General features: G+C 40.2%; 1 protein-coding gene across 4 annotated transcripts; it reads left to right on the top strand.

Moving 5' to 3' along the window:
* Positions 1-1,758: 1,758 nt before the first annotated feature.
* On the top strand, positions 1,759-16,500 carry LOC104963433 (transcription factor E2-alpha-like). 4 transcript variants are annotated; one of them, XM_010792017.1, is made up of 9 exons: positions 1,759-2,310; positions 5,159-5,255; positions 5,504-5,551; positions 7,233-7,305; positions 12,981-13,054; positions 14,146-14,218; positions 14,669-14,709; positions 14,944-15,076; positions 15,766-16,500. In XM_010792017.1, the coding sequence occupies exons 2-9, from the start codon at positions 5,181-5,183 to the stop codon at positions 16,038-16,040; spliced, it is 792 nt and encodes a 263-aa protein (XP_010790319.1). In that variant the 5' UTR covers positions 1,759-2,310; positions 5,159-5,180; the 3' UTR covers positions 16,041-16,500. The 4 variants fall into 4 exon arrangements, with proteins under 4 accessions (XP_010790319.1, XP_010790320.1, XP_010790321.1 ...); XM_010792018.1 differs by having other exon boundaries at positions 14,944-15,070; XM_010792019.1 differs by lacking the exon at positions 5,504-5,551.
* Positions 16,501-17,427: the final 927 nt, after the last annotated feature.

The following is a 17,427-nucleotide window of genomic DNA, read 5'->3' on the forward strand; positions in this document are numbered from 1 at the left end:
TTCTGGTCTACAGTGATAACTCTGTGCTGAGATATATATTTCTGAAGGTTTCCGTTGTTTTCTGTTTTGTTTCTTTATAAAATAACATGTCTAGATTATATAGAACATGGTAACTTTTGGAGCAGAAACAAAGCAGGGTCATCCTAACTTCCCTCTTCTTTGACAGGGTTTGCCCTCAGGCTAAGAACAACAGCTGTCGAACACCTACATACACTTTTCAAAAGAGTGTTTGTTTTTGTTTGAGGGATTTTCTGTACAATATAGACAGGAAACTAATTAGTAAAACATCAGGGTGATCTAAACGTATTCAATTGTATGTGGTTGTTTATCATAATGGTAGAAGACCTGCAGTTAACTCAAACATCTATAATTTGCTCTTGTTTTCTTGTAAAAGCAGCATTTTGACATTACAGACACATTTGCGTAGATCATCCGGTGTGCCCTCCCTGTTTGAACAGTTTTCTCTGAACTATTTCTCTCCCCCCCCTCTCTGTGATCCTATACTCTGCTCTCCCTCCTCTCCACTCTGCTCTGGAGCAGGCAGTTACCAAGGCTGTGTTGGTTTTATGTTTGTCAGCTCATTCACAAACAGATTGGCTACATAGACATAGAAATTAGAGCGGAAACAATAAATATATGAGTCGATTGACAGAAAATCAGCTACTAAGCAAAAACGACAAATGTTTAATTGTTCAAGCTTCTTAATTAACTGATTAATTTATCTTTATTCGGGTAAGGTTCCGTTTTTTTCTCATAGAAACAAGCCGTACATCCCTTTGGTCTCTGGTGAATAATAATGGCACTTTTTGTTGTTGCTGTTTTCTGATTCTTTTGAGAAAACTACTACAGAAGACAAATAAATCATAATAAAACATAATAATTGTTGGTTGCAGCCATAGTGGAAAATGAGTAGCCTACTCTAAATAGTAAATAAATGTTACTTCGACTTACATTCATGGATTTGTTGACAAATTAATGAATTAACCATTTCTACACAATGAAGTGATACTTGAAGTCTTGTTTTTACCATGCACATAAGTTATTGAGCATGACAACACGTTCAAAATGTCTGATAGATTCAATGAATTCAAAATGTCTGATCAATCGACTTAGACTGGGGGTGATAATGGACATGTTATTATAGTTTTAATTAAAAGTATAGTATTTCTAAGTATATTCATTTGTTTGAAATATTGTTTTACAATCACACAATGTTTGGACATGTGTTTTTAAACATTACATTTTGTAAGCTACCAACAAATGGCCTGAATATTTCTTATCCTTAATCACTCAAGCCTACACCAGGAACATATTATGTTAAATGGTTGTATTGAATTCTAAAATAAATTATGCCCCCTTTAAATGTTGAGATACATTTTTTTTACAGTTAGCTATACAAAGGAGTAATTTCTACCAAACACGTTGAGTTTACAATGGCTGTTGTAATTATAACCAAATCATTTAAATCCTTGGTTTAGATATATATATTGTTTTGTTTTAAAAACAGCAAAAGAGGTCACACCAACCAAAGTAATAAAATGATGTCAGCGGGCATGTTGGAGGAGCCCCCCTCAGCCAGCTTCCCTGAGCACACAGGGAAAGTGAGCGTCAAGAAAAAGGCGGGCTTAACGTGCATTTTCAGCCGTTGGTTGGCTTCCGTCGCTGCCAATCAAGCGTACACGCTCACCCATTGGCTGAGCCCCTTCACATTTATCGTGCCATCTCGTCAAGCTGCTGCTGTTTAATCGCAGGTAACTTTCTTACGATAGCCTTCCGCCGTACGACATAGTGCTCGTAGCGCTCTTGCATTTTAAGGATTGCAGATACGACACACAACACTGAGCTTCGACAATAGACATTTCCGTCGTTTTGGCGGTTGTTACACGTTTAAGCTGTATTTTTCCCACTGTGAAAATACCCCGTCTCTCAAAGGCGTTTGAAATCGGACACCGCTGGCATTGAGGCCCTCACTTTTGTGCGGAGGGATACGTTGTTGCGTCTGACAATGTGGACGGAGGTGGTGAAGATGTCTACGAGAAGAATGAAATCATCTCAGTTGTAACAACAAAAAGGAAGACGCGAGATTAGTTACTATAATAGATTTGTTTGCACCCAGACTTGTAACATTGTAGCACACACGTGGGCGCTGTGTTGAAGAGCAGGCTTACCGGGACAAAAGGAAAGACATCTACGGTGCTCCAATGCGTTTCATGCGCTGAGGTCGAAATTCTCTTGAAGTTTTATGTTTTTCTCCTCGCCAGTCTCCGCTTTTCTTTTTACTGTTGGATATCAGACACTTGCAGAGGAGAGGTAAAAACACCTTCTTTCACTTCATGTTTCGGGGGGAAGTTGCATGAATACGATGGCTTTCACTGACACCTATTTTGACGCCTGACATTTTTCGAAAAGTTTTTGGGAATGTGTGGTTAAAGCGGGGGGGATGTTAAGTTTTTGTCTGGTTTGAGGTGGCGAGCCAAGTGTGTGATGGTCCCCGCATTGACCACGGAGAGAAGGAAATTACTCCTTTGTTCTGCAAAAAGACCCCACTAACGTTAACTCCTGCTTAACAAGCCTCATGTTGTTTTTCACCGAGCGTATCCGCCAAAATGTGCAAATATTAATTGTAAAACGTTGTGTAATGTTCCTGAGGATTTAAGCTAAACTTTGTGTTGCGGGCCTACATGTATTTTCCACACAAGCCACGAACAAACTTTCCATAAAACCCCCTTTTGGCAACCCTTTAAACATTCCTTTATGGAAGTGTCTGGCCACCAGCTAGACTTTATTTTATTGCACATTTGGCAGGAAATTCCTCATGCTCCCACCCCCACCATTGCCTCCTCCACTTCACTCCCCTCATAATGCACGACTTGAACCCTAATATGTGAGAGAAATAAGTCACTATTTGTTGCATGAAGTTTGGAGCTCTTATTCTCCAGGGTCACGACCGTTGCACTTGTTTTACACATACTTTGTTTCCCCTAGGCAGCCACAACTGCAGATTATGTTTTTAGTTAGTACTCAGGATGATGTCAACATGCTTCAAGATAAATGCTGAATGGGTTTAGTTGTCAGCCTCTGGATGTTGGCCTAGCGGAGATGATCAAATAATGTACAGCCAACATCCTGTGGTGCCCTGGATGTTTACTGTCATTGTTATAAACAATTTCACCTAAAGTGGATATTATTTATCTCGGGCACCAGACATTCACATCCGTTTTCTTTTGAATCAACAGTTGAATTTGCGTTTTCTTTTCAGCACGGCGGCCCCTGTTGTTCCCGAAGTAATAGCATTGACATAAACACATGTTATGTTAATTACTTTGCTTTTATTTCCCCGTTTGACAGGACTGACGACAACAAAAACATGTACAACCTATGCGGGCGGAAATGTAATTTTTAATTACACATATTTTACCGCCAACAACAGTAGTAAGAGGATTGTTAGACAAGTACAACAAGCTTCAATTAGCCAATTATTGTTTGAGAGGCGTAGAAAAAAAAAAAAAAACCGGTGGTAGGCACATGCATTTTAAGTCGTGTTATTAATGAATTTAAAACCATGTTTGATAAAGTGAAGCATCTGTTTAGCTCTATGGTTTGATACACTTGAAGTCCAGGCTCTTTTGTGGAGAATGACCTGCCTTCTCTGCATTGGTGGGGTGACAAAGACCCCCTAATCTGCCTGCTTCAAATATTGATCCAGCAGAAGCAGAAGATGCCATTTTGTTGCATTAAGTCCCTCAGTGAGCTCCACTGCATTTAACCCAGTGGTTTAATAATATTTAAGTTTATGTTAGTGGTGTGTGTGTGGCCTATTTTTGTCATTTTTGTCATGGATTGGCTATCTTATCCAAAAGTTTGGAAAAGCAGTGACAGCCATGTTCCTAGCTTTTTTACACTTGGGGCGATGTGTGTGTGTGTGTTTTCACTTCCCTTCCTCGGCTCAAGGTTAAATTAGTTCTGCCTGCCTGAGTTCACTTCACTTGGAGAGCACTGTTTGTCTCCCCTGAAGTGACTTTTGTTATTTCATGCATGCAGAAAATGACTTGGGACATTTTATACTTTTGTTTACATTTGACATTTTTTTTATTGACACACTTTCAATGATCTAAGCCCCCTTTGTTTACATCTAGCAAATCCTCGAAAACAGCAACCTTTTTTTCTTTTCTTTTTCGGATTGCATCCATTCTTTTTGGCAGTGCTGTATTACAAATGAGGCTGTAAAAGCACACCACCTGTTGGTGTCCAAGTGCCTCTATTCCTCCACTCACTCCCCTCACCACTGGTTCCCTGTGAGGCGTTCAGGCACTCAGCATCAGAGAGCGGCCTAAGGCTTGCGTTGGAATGCAAAACACAGGGTAAATCCGCATTCATGCTCACTGTGTCATTTGACAAGGTTTCTTTCTGAGTTGACATATGGTAATTTGGTAATGACGTGTTTGCATACAGTCATTAGCTCTGCCTTTCACCCTTATTTCCTTGGGCTAACTATAGTCCCAATTATGTCTGTAATTGTAAATGTAGTGCATACTCTTTCATGTATCAATGATTGACATATGGCTGTGTTATTTGCCAGGGTTGCGTAGTATAAAAGAAAACATTTTAAAGTCATTACTTGGTAGTGATTTGACTGAGGGCAGAGTGTCTCTTCTACTGCTTGGATGGGAAGGCAGGGTCTGAATGACATTAGCAGTATTAAGTAGACCCTGCTCAAGTGAATAGCGTTAAGTAGCCTTATGTTTTCTGTTTTCCCTCATTGGTCCGTGTGATAGAGTTAGTAATTTGAGCCGCATGTTTTGGCCAGCTGAGTCTCATTGAACGACAGTGATATTTTATTTTAAATTCTCAGACTCACAAGATCTTTCTTCCTCCTAATATTTAGGTCATGAAAATCACAAAAAACAAATTTGATGCGTTTGCAACCACAACATTTTTTTTTTTCAACAAATGCTGACATAGCCCTGCATTGGTGTCTTCAGGGGGCCTAACAACCTGCCAATATGAATCATCTCTGGGGTTGTAATAAAGCAAAGATAGAGTAGTTTGAAACATTCATTACCATCACCCTCTGTTATTTTTTTAAAGAGCCAAATGTAAATTCTCTTTGTGCTTGCTAGTGCCATTAAAATCCTGTATCTGCAAATTTCTCTCATAGGGTTTATTAGAGACTGAAGGGTATGAACGAACAGCAGCAAAGAATGGCTGCAGTGGGAACTGACAAGGAACTCAACGACCTCCTGGATTTCAGCGCGGTAAGAGAGTGGGAGAGCAGTCTGGGTGGTTCTGGGTGGCAGTTGTAGGTGGGTGGCATTGGGAGAAAAGGGCTAAAGAGAGAGCGATACAGGTCTGGGTTTGAGTAGAAGAGAGCTGCAGGTCTGAATGAGAGAAGTGGGGGAGGCGGGGAAGGGGTAAGCAAGGAAAAATCATTCATTGGGATGCCTAATTTCTAAAAGTCTGTAATATCACAATTTGATTTTTTTTTGTTTTGTTTTAACATCAGGTTGTGTCAGCCCAAGATAATTCCATCCTTCATTCTTGGCATGCAAAGGTATTACTGATTACATCAAAAGCATGTCGAGTAAAAATAATGCTGTACCTCAGGGTGACTGTAAAAAATGATATCAGGATTCAAATGTAGATTTTTCAATTATGTAGATGATGTAGAGATATAGCAACAATAAGCTGGTGTCCACTGTAAAATGTACAAAAGTGAAAAAGGAACAATTGCAGAAAACTGCGCAATTTTTTTTTACCCCTGTTTGTCTTGTTAACCGAATCTGAGGGGGAAATATTGTTATATGTGCATTTTGCAGACAGCTTCTACATTGCTTTATCATATTTTTTTGACATTTTCAAAGAGGCTGTCATAAGGTATCCTCTTGACATTACTTAGAAAGTGCATGGAGATAGCACTGTATTCTTTTTCTGTGTTTCATTCTGTTGTGAAGCCTTTGCTGAGCTCTACGCCGACATAAACATCTCTTAGGCCCAATGGAGCCGTTACATTTTCTCCTTTTTAAAAAAAACATTGAATAACCAGCTAAATTGTCAGATCTGGATCATTTACAATGTATAGAGCACAGCAGGTTATTTAAAACTGACCTATAATGATTATTTGTCAGCAGACCTAATGACCCGTGAGATTTATTTTGACAGTACCGTTAATTTATATAGAATTGTTTATCCAATTGCAGGAATTGTTGACATTTTATGAAGAGTACAAATGTTTTTGTGCATGTTTTTTTGACGGAGCTTCATTATAGTGACTTGCATGATTCAGTCTGCTTTGTTAAATGTCCTATTCTCTGCCACCCCATCGGTATTTAAAGGAAACCTTACCCCATGAAAGAAAAACACTCCTTGTTGTGAAGGGGCTTTGTGGGAGGTTCCCATTAGACAGTTGGGTTTGTGTAAGAAACGCACAGATTGATCAGCTGCCAATTTGTATCAGCAGATGTTCCGTTTAAATACAACATTGATAATTGGGTGAGAAACTGTCGAAAATGGTACAAACAAATTTCCTCCTTTGTTTATCTGCTGGCTAGTCACGGAAATGCATGCTAGATTGGATACGGAATAAAAAAAAAATTAAAAAACATGTTTGAGATATCAGCAACCAAAAATGTAACGGAAACAAAGATGGTGTCCAAATCGGTTGTTGGACCACGTAGATCTAAACTGTGACAACAACATTACACAGAAAAGAGAGATATCATATGTGGTGGTGGCAGATTGTGTTTTGGTGTCCTACTTTTAGTAAAGGTTTGTACAGTAGAGTTTCGTCACTGAACGATGCCACATAGAAGATATTGAAACCACACCATAGCCTCATGGTTAAACCCACAGTGGCTCGTTGAAAAACAAAATCCTTCAGCCTAAAAACTAACGTTGATGCTGCAGATCAACTTATATAAAAATACTCTATACTCATTTTGGGGGAAACTTACTCCTTTATTTTTTTTATAGCAAATCAATAATTTTTCCAATGTGGAGTTTTTCAAGACTAAGCATGTTTGTAACTACATAGATTTGATCAGCATGCTTTACTCGCTAGAAGTCGTCTTAACAAGGGTCAAATAACTTGTTTTATGTAATTTATGTCTCCCATTAAAAAAAAAACACACAAACTCAACAACATGTGTATGTGATGTCCTTTATGACATAGGATGTGTGAAGTGTGCCATCCTTTGCTTTGTTAGTTACGTTTTATTTCCTCTTTTGTCTTGTAGATGTTCGCGCCTCCAGTAGCCAATGGGAAGAACAGGACGATGACGCTCGCCAGCAGTCAGTTCGGTGGATCAGGTAAGCGCTCAAAACTGTTCTCATTATTTCTTGGCAAATGTTGGTTTACATTTCCATCACTTTGTGGATGTAAATACTTTGGCTCTAACTAACAAAGGCTGTGGTCGCATGTGTGTTTTTGGCAAAGCAACAATATCGGAGTTTAATTTTAAATCCTTGACATTATATGCAAAATAAATCTAAAGTTGACGCTAAATCAACCCCAAAAAGTATTTTCTCACAAAACTCTTTTGGTATTTAGCATGCAGGCAGTTTCCGTTTTGTGATCACTGCCTCAGTAGGTATAGAGCTGATTTAGATTTATGGTCCTTAAAGCTCTACAAAAAACAACATTAACATGATCTGGGTTAATCAATAGATTGCACAAACCAGATTTCATTGAAACGGTTTTCTAAGAAAGATAGTGTTCCTAATTGCCTGTGCTTGTATTTGTTTATTCAATCATTTGTAACAAGAGGGTGTATTGTAAGTCATTTTAGAAGAAATTCAAATGTTGTTACAGGCTACGGTTTTCTTTTGGCCTGTCTATGTTGTTGTCTCTTGATTCTTATCTTAACAGAACAATGATCAATTCAGACTTCTACGAAGGATTAAAACTGTGCAGATTTGATTTCAATATTTAAGTTTGAATTGAACATGATTTCACCCACATTTCTCTAGTCCTTGTATCACTATTTTAAAAGTGTGAAGTAGCTGTAACCCCCTCAAGCACCTGAGCCTTTTGAATAAGCCTTTCTCTCTTCCTGAATGTTATTAGTAAGTCGTGTTACTTTCGTTCCCTGTCACCCTCCCAACCTGGCGCGTGAAATCGAGTCACACTCCTCAGTGTTCCCCAGAGTGAGAACTTGGCCACTGAGGAACAAAGGCAAAAAAGGGGGCTTATGGACTTGAAACGACTCCCCCACCATGAAGTGTAAAACACTCCTCCCCCAACACGGCACAGGGCTCTTACCCCCACTGATCTGCAGGAAATGGCTTGAGTCCGAGACAATGTCCCTCACCCCTCGCTCGCAGCCTCTTAAACTGGCCCAGCATGCAGTGAGTGGTCAGAGTGGAAGAGAGAGCGCGGTGAATAGAGGGATCAGCCTGTCGAAGGCAGGTTTCTGTTTGTTTCTATTACAGCAGGCAATTACTAAGCAGTGAGGAGTTAATTCCTTTCCCCCCTCCTCATGTCCCAAAGTGTGACCCTCGGTCATTGACACCTATTTTAATGCAGTACTTCATGCTGTCCCATTTCACTTTGGGAGATCTGCATGTAACAAATAACAGCAGTTCTAAGTCAAAATGCTAACATCTGTGGATTAAAGCACCTTAGTTTCTCGTGGATTTGTCATATTACAATATACAAACATATATAAAATAAAGAATGTGAATATGAAAAGGAAACCTAAATACTTTGTGTTGCACTGTTGGAGAAGCCTGTGACACATAACTACACTAGCTATGTTCGTTTGACAAATAAAGAACCTTGATAAAGTAGAAATATGAACAAACTCTTAGTTAGGGCTAAATGATATATGGATATTGCCGGTCTAGTGCGTGATAAACATATCATGATTGAGATATTGCACATGCACATTTTAAATAAAGTTTAAGAATAAAAATAAACTTACTAATGTCATTTTTTAGGGCTCTGTGCATTCAGTTACATAGCAGTTAAAATGTTGCGAATGGTTTCCTTCATATTTTTTAAAAGTGAAATAACCATTTGTTGCATGTTAACAGTTTACTTAATAAAAGCAGCTTAAAGACAACATTGAGCAGCCTTTTTAATCATTGCAAGTCATGTCAGTATGGATATATATATATATGTCAATAATGTTATCCCAAACGTTCCTTATATCGTTCAGCCCAACTGTTGTTCTTAGAAGGAAAATAGATTTTGACATGATTTTAGTTTTTAATGTGATTGCTGCATTTAGTTGCATATGACCATCTTTATTTAAACTCAAACTGATAGCTTGTTCTTTCAAAAATCAATATGGCTAGGAGCCACGAAACCTGTTTATTACAGAGATGATGACCAATAAAGAACAATGTCCATGACGTCACTCGGGGCTTGTATATTCAGGCAGGCAGCAGCGCGGGAACGGCAGCGAGCGGCCCAGTGGCCCACCAGACCTCCTCTATTCATCAACACAAAAGTGCTCAGAGGGGTGCTAATTGCATTAGGCGTCCTCCTCTCTTCCTCAGTGGCTATTGTGTGTGTGTGTGTGTGTGCGCGCGTGGGGAAGGGTTTGTCGGGTGAAGGAAAGAAGAGAGGATTGGCAAGAAGTGTGGAGGATGTTTGAGAAGTAGGGGAGTTGGAGTGTGTTGGTTTGTGTGGTAGGAGCCGGCCAACCCTTCAGGCAGGCGTCCCCTCTGTCACCTTTGCAGCTGCTGGCAACGTCTCCAACCCCCGTCACACACACGCACACACATTCACACACACATTCACGGGACAAAACAGGCTCGCTTCCCTTAGATCACAACAAACAACATTGTGAATGTACACATGTGGTCTCTCATGGTTTGATTTCTGATGCACACTCCTGCAGTATTGTCATGTGTTTCACTTTGCTTCGGTGGGTTTTACTTGGGAAAATATAAGCCCTCCAAAAAGGGGAAAATCTCAAAGGAGAGTGGCTTCCTTCTTCAACTAAATTAGATGTTTTCAGAGCCTGCAGCCGCGTGAAAGCTTTGTGGCACAAAACAAATATTTTTTCTGGTGGTGTGTAAGTATTTGTCTTGCCATGGGATTTTCTCTGGAAGTACATTCACACACTAGCCTGCCAAAGTCTGGATGGATGTGATATACGTCCAGAGAACCTGTTGTTTTTATTGCCAACCCCATGTCCTGCTTATTTCTTATTTCCATGTCTTATTAGTAGATAAATCAGGGATTTCTTTAGTCTTATTTTCCCAGTTTGATCATCAGTTCAATTTCATATATTTTTTATATTTTCATATATCTACTTACCCTTGATTTAGCCAAACATCCAATGGCAAAAGGGGATAAAGATTTTGCTTTCAGACAAGTTATTTGCAGACATTAATTATTTAGTGGTAATATCCATTTACATCTTATAAAGTGTCTTTTCCCCACAATTAGCATAACCAATCTGTAAATATGACTTCAGGCAGTAAGTGTTTGATCACACAAAGTAATGATTGTGATGATGGGGTTTGCATTAACTGACATTAATGAATCTTATATTTCTATTCCCTCACTAAATATAAAAAATATGAAAGATTTTTTTATATTTGTAAGAACTTTCAAAAGGTTTTGATTTCTTTCCTTAAATGTATAAAATTTAATAGATTTTAAAAACCATGCACACTGTCCACTTTATTTGAATCATGGTAAGTTGCTCTTATACAAGCAGTAAGCACGTTTGAAAGTCGAATTGTACAAACAAGACTTGTTTTGTACCATTCAAAGTAGGTCAGAGATGTACTCCTACATCAATTATTTTGGCCAGTAAAATATATTTAGTACTTTGTTTCAAACCAGCCCGTTGCCTGTGACCTAAAAACATTGCAATGGACACTTTTCAGAGTCTGCATTCATCTGCAAAAACAGACCTGCCTAATCAGGGCTATTTTTTTATCCTTATTTCATCAGATTTGTGTTCCTTTGTACCCAGCAGTGCTATTTCTATTTCTTATTAAGAACATGCATATAATGTTATATCCTACTTGGAATGCCATCACTGTAAAGCATATCATTTCACATTCAAGGATCTCCCTTTTTCATATTCTTCTTTAAAACATGCCGTTTTAATATGAAAATTGTTAGTGTTGTAACAGTCATTAAAATGGATGTGTGGCTCAAATGATGCTGGGTTGGGTCCTTGAATTTGTGTAAAACTGGGCCTGGAAAGTCCTTGAAAAGTCCTTACATCTGATGCGTTAACAGTGTGGAACTTGTTTGTAGCATTTGATAGATGTTGTTAAATGGCATGGGAAGCTTGCTGGTATCTTTTTTAATTCAGCATTATTTGATATCCTTTTGTGTTGTGTTTTTAAAAACACCAATAAAAAGGTCTCCTCTGGCATAGTGGGGCTCTCCTAGGCTGGCTGAGCGTCAGTGGCACCTCAGCAGCTATCCACCTTGTTTTAATTGCCTCAGAGTTAATTACTCCAGCAAGTGTGAAACAATGTTGTCAGACTTCTCCTGCACAGCCGTGCTTTCGCTCTACCCCCCTGCACCCCCGCTGGCCAAAAGCAGGCTCTATAAGCGAATGTGTGTTGTATATAAAACGACTGTGGATAAGAAGTTACTCTCTTTGTTACTCAGTGCAGGTTATTCTTCACCCTGATGTAGATGTATGTGTTACCTGTGTACTTGTGACAATACTTGAGGTCTAGCTGTATTTTGGAAGTGCAGCTAAAGTGGAACAACAACAGTGTTTGAGCGAAGATGTTTTTATTGCCCATTGTTGAAATAGATTTGTATCTCACTCATTCAGTCTCTCCTGGCGCCTAGCTTTGGCCGAAACCTCTCCCCACAAAGTCTGTCATCTTTATTTAGCGGCGAGCCCGTCACCAGCGTCCTGTGCCATTGGACATGCTTGACGGTGGTGCTTCTCTTTATTAGTGCTGTGGCCCTTCAGCGGGGCCGGTGTGACGGTGAGCGAGGCGGATCTTTTGAGGTCCGCTCTTCTCCACCCTGCTCGTCTGATTCTCCATGCCACTGGCATCAGCTCCATAGATCACGGCTGTCGCAGTGTGTGTAGGTGCTTGCACCGCTCTGTTAGTCTCATCACTCATTCTCACTCGTCAGCCAGGCTGCTGATCTCACCCAGACCCCTCTCTCTCTCTCTCTGCTTTTCCTCCCTCCCTCCCTCTCTCTCTCTCCTTGCCTTCTCCTTCCACCCGCTCGCTCTCTTCTGCTTTCTCACACACATTTTTTTAATTAGGCAAAAATCAAAGTGGAAATATGAATATTCATAAGGAAACCGCATTAATATGCACAATTATGCAAATCAGCATGCAATTAAGGCTTGTGTCTCCAGAGAGCCTGGATAGCATTAGTGCATAAGACAGGGAGAAGGGGATGATGGGGGTATTTTGGAGTTTTCTGCTCCACCAGTCTTTTGGCAAGGTTTTTCCTTTGTGCCACACATCGGTCCTTTCTTTACCTGAAACATTGTGGGTTCATGTTTTAGCTTTACACATATTGGGTTTGTCGTATTTCATGTTTGTCAATTTGATAGAGGGGAATTCAAATGCAGTTAAGATGACATGTTATCCTCTTTGATTACATTAGGGATCTAAATGGTTCATTTTCTGCTATTCAGTGACCGTAAAAACACTAATGGGTACACTGAGCAGCTTTCATATGTTTGTGTTTTTTTCTCAAAAATGGTGTAACATTGCATCTTGTAAGCGGCATCTTTGATCAATAGTGATGCTCTCTGCTGGCTTGTGAAAGCCCATTGTGACCACTTAGGGACGTTGAATGTTTAGACATAGTGACAGGCTCCCTTGATATGACTCCAACATCCGGGCATTTCAAAAATAAATGTTACCGCAGTGACACAAGGGATAATATTTATTTGCTGTCATATGGGTTTTTCTAAAATCGTTCACAGCGTTAATCTAACCTGTCTTTTCAGTCTTTCATCTCTACTTCTGACTAACTCGCTTGTCTCCCTACCTGTCAATCCTAACATGATGTCCTCTTCTCGCAGCGATAGACGAGCGCAGCGGCTCTGGGTCTTGGGGCTCGGCAGAACAGAACAGCCCCTCTTTCAGCCAAGGACGGGTAAGATCTGAACACACACTCGCACTCTTAAATCACACACAATTTTAAGTTTGGAGATCTAAGCATTAACACCAGATGCCATGATATTTGTCACACACGTTTGGTTAATCACGCTGCCATAAATGAACAAACACACACATCCTCTCCTCCCCCCCCCCACCGCCACAGCAGCTTAGTACTTTTTCCTACCGTGTGCCATGTTTGATTTGAAGTGGTAGTTTTACTCTCTACCTAATAACCTTGGCTCAGGATCCTGCATTGGCAAGCTCTCCAGTAGCCCAGAACCTCTGTGGAAGCCCACCGGTAATTGCAGCTTCACATCCGCTGTAACTGTCTTGGCACAACTCTGTGTAAATACAGAAACAGGGGGTGAAATAGATGCAGCAGGCTTTGATTACCACAAGTTGATAATTAAGAAAGTCGGTTTGAATCCCCCAAGCTGATGCAGATTTGTTTGGCATGGATCCTGTTAGTTAGACAGAGAAGTAGGAGGAGGGTAACCACTAAGCAATATACTGTAGGTGTGCAAACTAAATAGCTTGGCCCTAAAGTTGAGATAAAAACATCCCATCTCCTGTCATTGTGTTCACTTGTTTCACAATCTATGCCAAAAAAGACATTTATTCATAACTCTAATATCAAATTCCTGTTTTTTTTTATCTTTCGTTTTCTTATAAATGTCCACACACCCACACACACACATTACTGAGAACTGACTGCACACGTGATTTAGTTTCCGTTTAAATAAATTAACTTACTGTAAAGAGTCAATTGTGGTATGCTTATTTTGTCTCACCTTGATCTCTGTCATGACATTTCTTGTCTTTCTGTGAAACCAATATCACTTGTTTGTTTTCATGGCAGTTATTTTACAAGCAATTTAACTAATTAGAAGCAGAATCTAATGTCAATGATTTAGATTGTGCCCCCTTTACAAAGCTAACATAGTTGGTTTGACTGGGGAAGATATCATAGAGTTTCACTGAGACACATGATTGGGTCCTTGAGATGTTGCACTGTTTTTTCTATTTACTTTTATTGTTCTTTTTTTTAAGGTTAGTAATGTTGTGCTTTTCCCATTGCTCCGACAGGTTTATGGTGAAGGTCCCCACTACAATGAGCATGAAGGCCTTTCCTCTCCGTTCATCAGTGCAGGGGTTGCAGGTATGTTTCAGAATAATATTTTATAAGTGACTCTGATTTTATTTAAAAGCTTGATTTATTAGTATTAGTGTATACATTGTATTCTCAGTGACAGAGGACATGTTGCGTTGTCAAACTGCCGTTTTTTAAATAATCATGTTGATAACAGCCGATTTGACTGTTGTGTGTACTTGTTTTCTGGGTGGCTGAATGTGTATGTGTCTACATGCATGTGTGTGTGTGTGTGTCTGTGTTCATTCGTTGAGTGCTGGGGATGTTAGGCCACTGAAGCAGAAACCTTCCCTAGGGTTTTGTCTGGCAGGCGGCTTCATACAGCTGAGCGTACTGAAAAAGGGAGGGCATCCCTGGACTTTTTGTACTTTAGAAGATGCTACTTTTCATTTGTTTTTCACACACATCATTGCCTCAAATCTGTATCATGTTTAAACCATCTTTACTTTGATCTTACAGGTAAAAATGAGAGGCCACCTTACCCTCCCTTTGGAAGCCAGGTATGTTTCATTCAGCTCTTCTCTCTCACCCCCGTAAGGTTATGCGTTAGAGCTAACTTCATGTTATGCGTCATGCAAAGGAAGCCCTTTTCTCACTTCTCTTTTCATGTTAAATGATTTGAATGAACTGTCTTCATTTCTAAGAATAGAAGCCGTTTATGCCGTGTTACCCCACGCCCCTGTAGGTATTATTAGTAAAACCCTTTTTACCTTTTGCTCTCTTTTTTCCTCTAGCCTGGTTTTCATCCTAACGAAATAGCGATGCCTAGCCCAGATGCCATGTCCCCCTCTGGCCTGAAATCCGGCTCCCAGTTTTACCCGTCGTACCCCAACAACCCCAGGAGAAGGCCGCCTGACGCAGGTATAGGTAAGTTCACTACATAAAGAATGGTGCATGTTGCTGGGCATTTCTTTATACATTATTTTCATTAACCCAGTGCTGCAACTACATATTTCCCTCTTTTTTTTTCACATTCCAATTCATGTTTTCTTGATTACTTGTTTGGTGTTTGTTAGTTAATATGTTAGGAAATGGTTAACATATTACAAATTCTGAGAACAAAAGGTTAAACCTTGTTTTGACCATTTCAAATGATAAAAAGACCAGAAAATAATGGCATTACATCGGTACAAAGGTGTAGACATTAGGCAATTATTGCTTTAGTATTGGCTTAAAGGATTAATAAATAAAAACACTTTCCCATTTCACTTAAACACTTTCATAGATGTGAAATTAAGTTAGCTAGACCCAAAGTGCTTTGCTTATTTTCTGTATTCAGTTTTCTACAAATGGTTTATTTCTGTCTTCGTAAACTGAGAAAAAATAAATAAATAAACAAAGCTTTTTTTGCAGATGAATGCACGGCAACATTCATGTACATTGACTGATGCACGCACGCATACGCACGCACGCACGCCCCGGTGTGTTTTTTGTTTTCCATTCTGCAGAAAACAGACTGCAGACACTGTACCTGAACTGACATAACATTGGCAAATGTGTCTTTACGAAGTCCTTATTTTTTTTTCTCTTTCACCTTTTTCTCTGTCTGTATGTAGAAACCCAGCCAAAGAAGATTCGGAAACCCCCTGGCCTGCCGTCTTCGGTGAGAGCTTATTTCTGCTCGCCTTCACAGCTCACGGTCCTTTCTCTCTCCCTCTCTCTCTCCCTCTCCAGTTTCTTACTCTCTTTTTTCACTACACACTTCATAGACACACAGACACACACACTGCACTCCCCACTCTGCTTGAGCAGCGCTGTGACAGACGGGGGTAAAGACCCTCTGCTCAGTCAGAGTCTCAGTGAGCTGACAAGGCAACTCAGGCCCCAATAAACATCATCACTGCGGTTGTCTTTACACTACACTCAAGTGGTTTCAAGTGGTCTTCAAGGTCTGGTTGTCATGTAGACGAGCAATTTTATAGGATTTAGGGGACTTTGTCGAGCCTGGTAACTCACCTTCACTGTTGGCTCAATATGAATATGTGTTTTGTAAGAACACCAAGGTCCTGGATTTGGGTAATGAAGAAACATGCTGCCAAAGCAAGAGGGTTTGAAGTAATCTGTGTTCTGGTGGTTTGTTGAATGTTGGATCCAGTTCAACGTTTGTAATAAGACTCTAAGGATTTGTTGTTAGGGATAGTTCAGATTTTTTTAAAATAGCATTATGTAATGTCCTGGTACACTATGTAGAGTGAGTGTTTTATCAATAGTAGATGGAAATGGGCAAGACTCCAGTTTGGAGAAGCAGAGAGGAGTTACTGAATGGAAGCAAAACCGTGTAGTGCTGTGGATGATGGCCCACCAGAAGAATTTGGTATTTTAGATGATGTATATTAAAAGAGAACATGTTATGCTTATGCAAAAGTTATGTTCATATTTGTATTTTTGCCTCTGTGACGTGATGCTTTAATTTAAATACCTAAACCAGTCTTTATTTTTCTCACACTGCCTGTGCTGCAGCACCTCTTTTCACCCTCTGTCTGAAACCAGAGCCCAGTCTGCTCTGATTGTTTAGCTGGCCGGCTCTGTGATTGGTCAACCGCAAGAGATGTCCCTCCCCTTAGACCCCGTTTACACGAGGACGAAACAGGTTGTATCCGCATAGTTTCTCTAGCGTATAGCCCTTTCGCTTACACGAGGCCGTAACAAAACGATCCCGCAAACGATAATGGGTCCCAAGGTGGATAGATCTGCAAACGGAACGCTCTGGGGGGTCAAACGGCTCTATACGATAATTTTCTGATAACTATGAAATAGCCACGTCTCCCTCTCCCCACGTCTCCCTCTCCCCACGTCTCCTGCTCAGAGATCTGCTGCTGGTCTGTCAGAAGAGGGGGAGGAAAAGAGAGGCTCCGTTTTTTATTATTATATAGAATCGTTATCAATTTGTTTTAAAGCTCAATAAATAACAAAGAAGACCTCTGACCGGCACTTTTCTAATTTTGTACGGAAGATTTCAACTTTAACGGACATGTTGACCGGCGAAAAAAAATGTTAACGGTAACTCTGCAGCACGGTTCCCTCGTCCCTTGGAAGAGGCGGAGAGGTGGGTGTTTTTCGTCTGCTGGTGGACTACCTGAGAGATATACAGCAGGAGAACACGCCGTCCACCGCGGAGAAAAAACAGAAGGGCAACCATGGCAACCATGGCAACCATGCTCCGGGGTCTTCTTCGCTGCTTTTGGTGTATTTTGTGGTGGCAGCAGCGCCACTTACAG

Source organism: Notothenia coriiceps, unplaced genomic scaffold, assembly GCF_000735185.1.
Source record: "Notothenia coriiceps isolate Sejong01 unplaced genomic scaffold, NC01 NC01_scaffold00036242, whole genome shotgun sequence".
Classification (NCBI taxonomy): domain Eukaryota; kingdom Metazoa; phylum Chordata; class Actinopteri; order Perciformes; family Nototheniidae; genus Notothenia; species Notothenia coriiceps.

Coding starts and splice junctions, on each gene's coding strand:
- LOC104963433 (XM_010792017.1), top strand. CDS start 5,181: ATGAACGAACAGCAGCAAAGAATGGCTGCAGTGGGAACTGACAAGGAA. Junction 5,552..7,232: donor TTCATTCTTGGCATGCAAAG/GTATTACTGATT, acceptor TTTGTCTTGTAG/ATGTTCGCGCCTCCAGTAGC. Junction 14,710..14,943: donor ACCCTCCCTTTGGAAGCCAG/GTATGTTTCATT, acceptor TTTTTCCTCTAG/CCTGGTTTTCATCCTAACGA.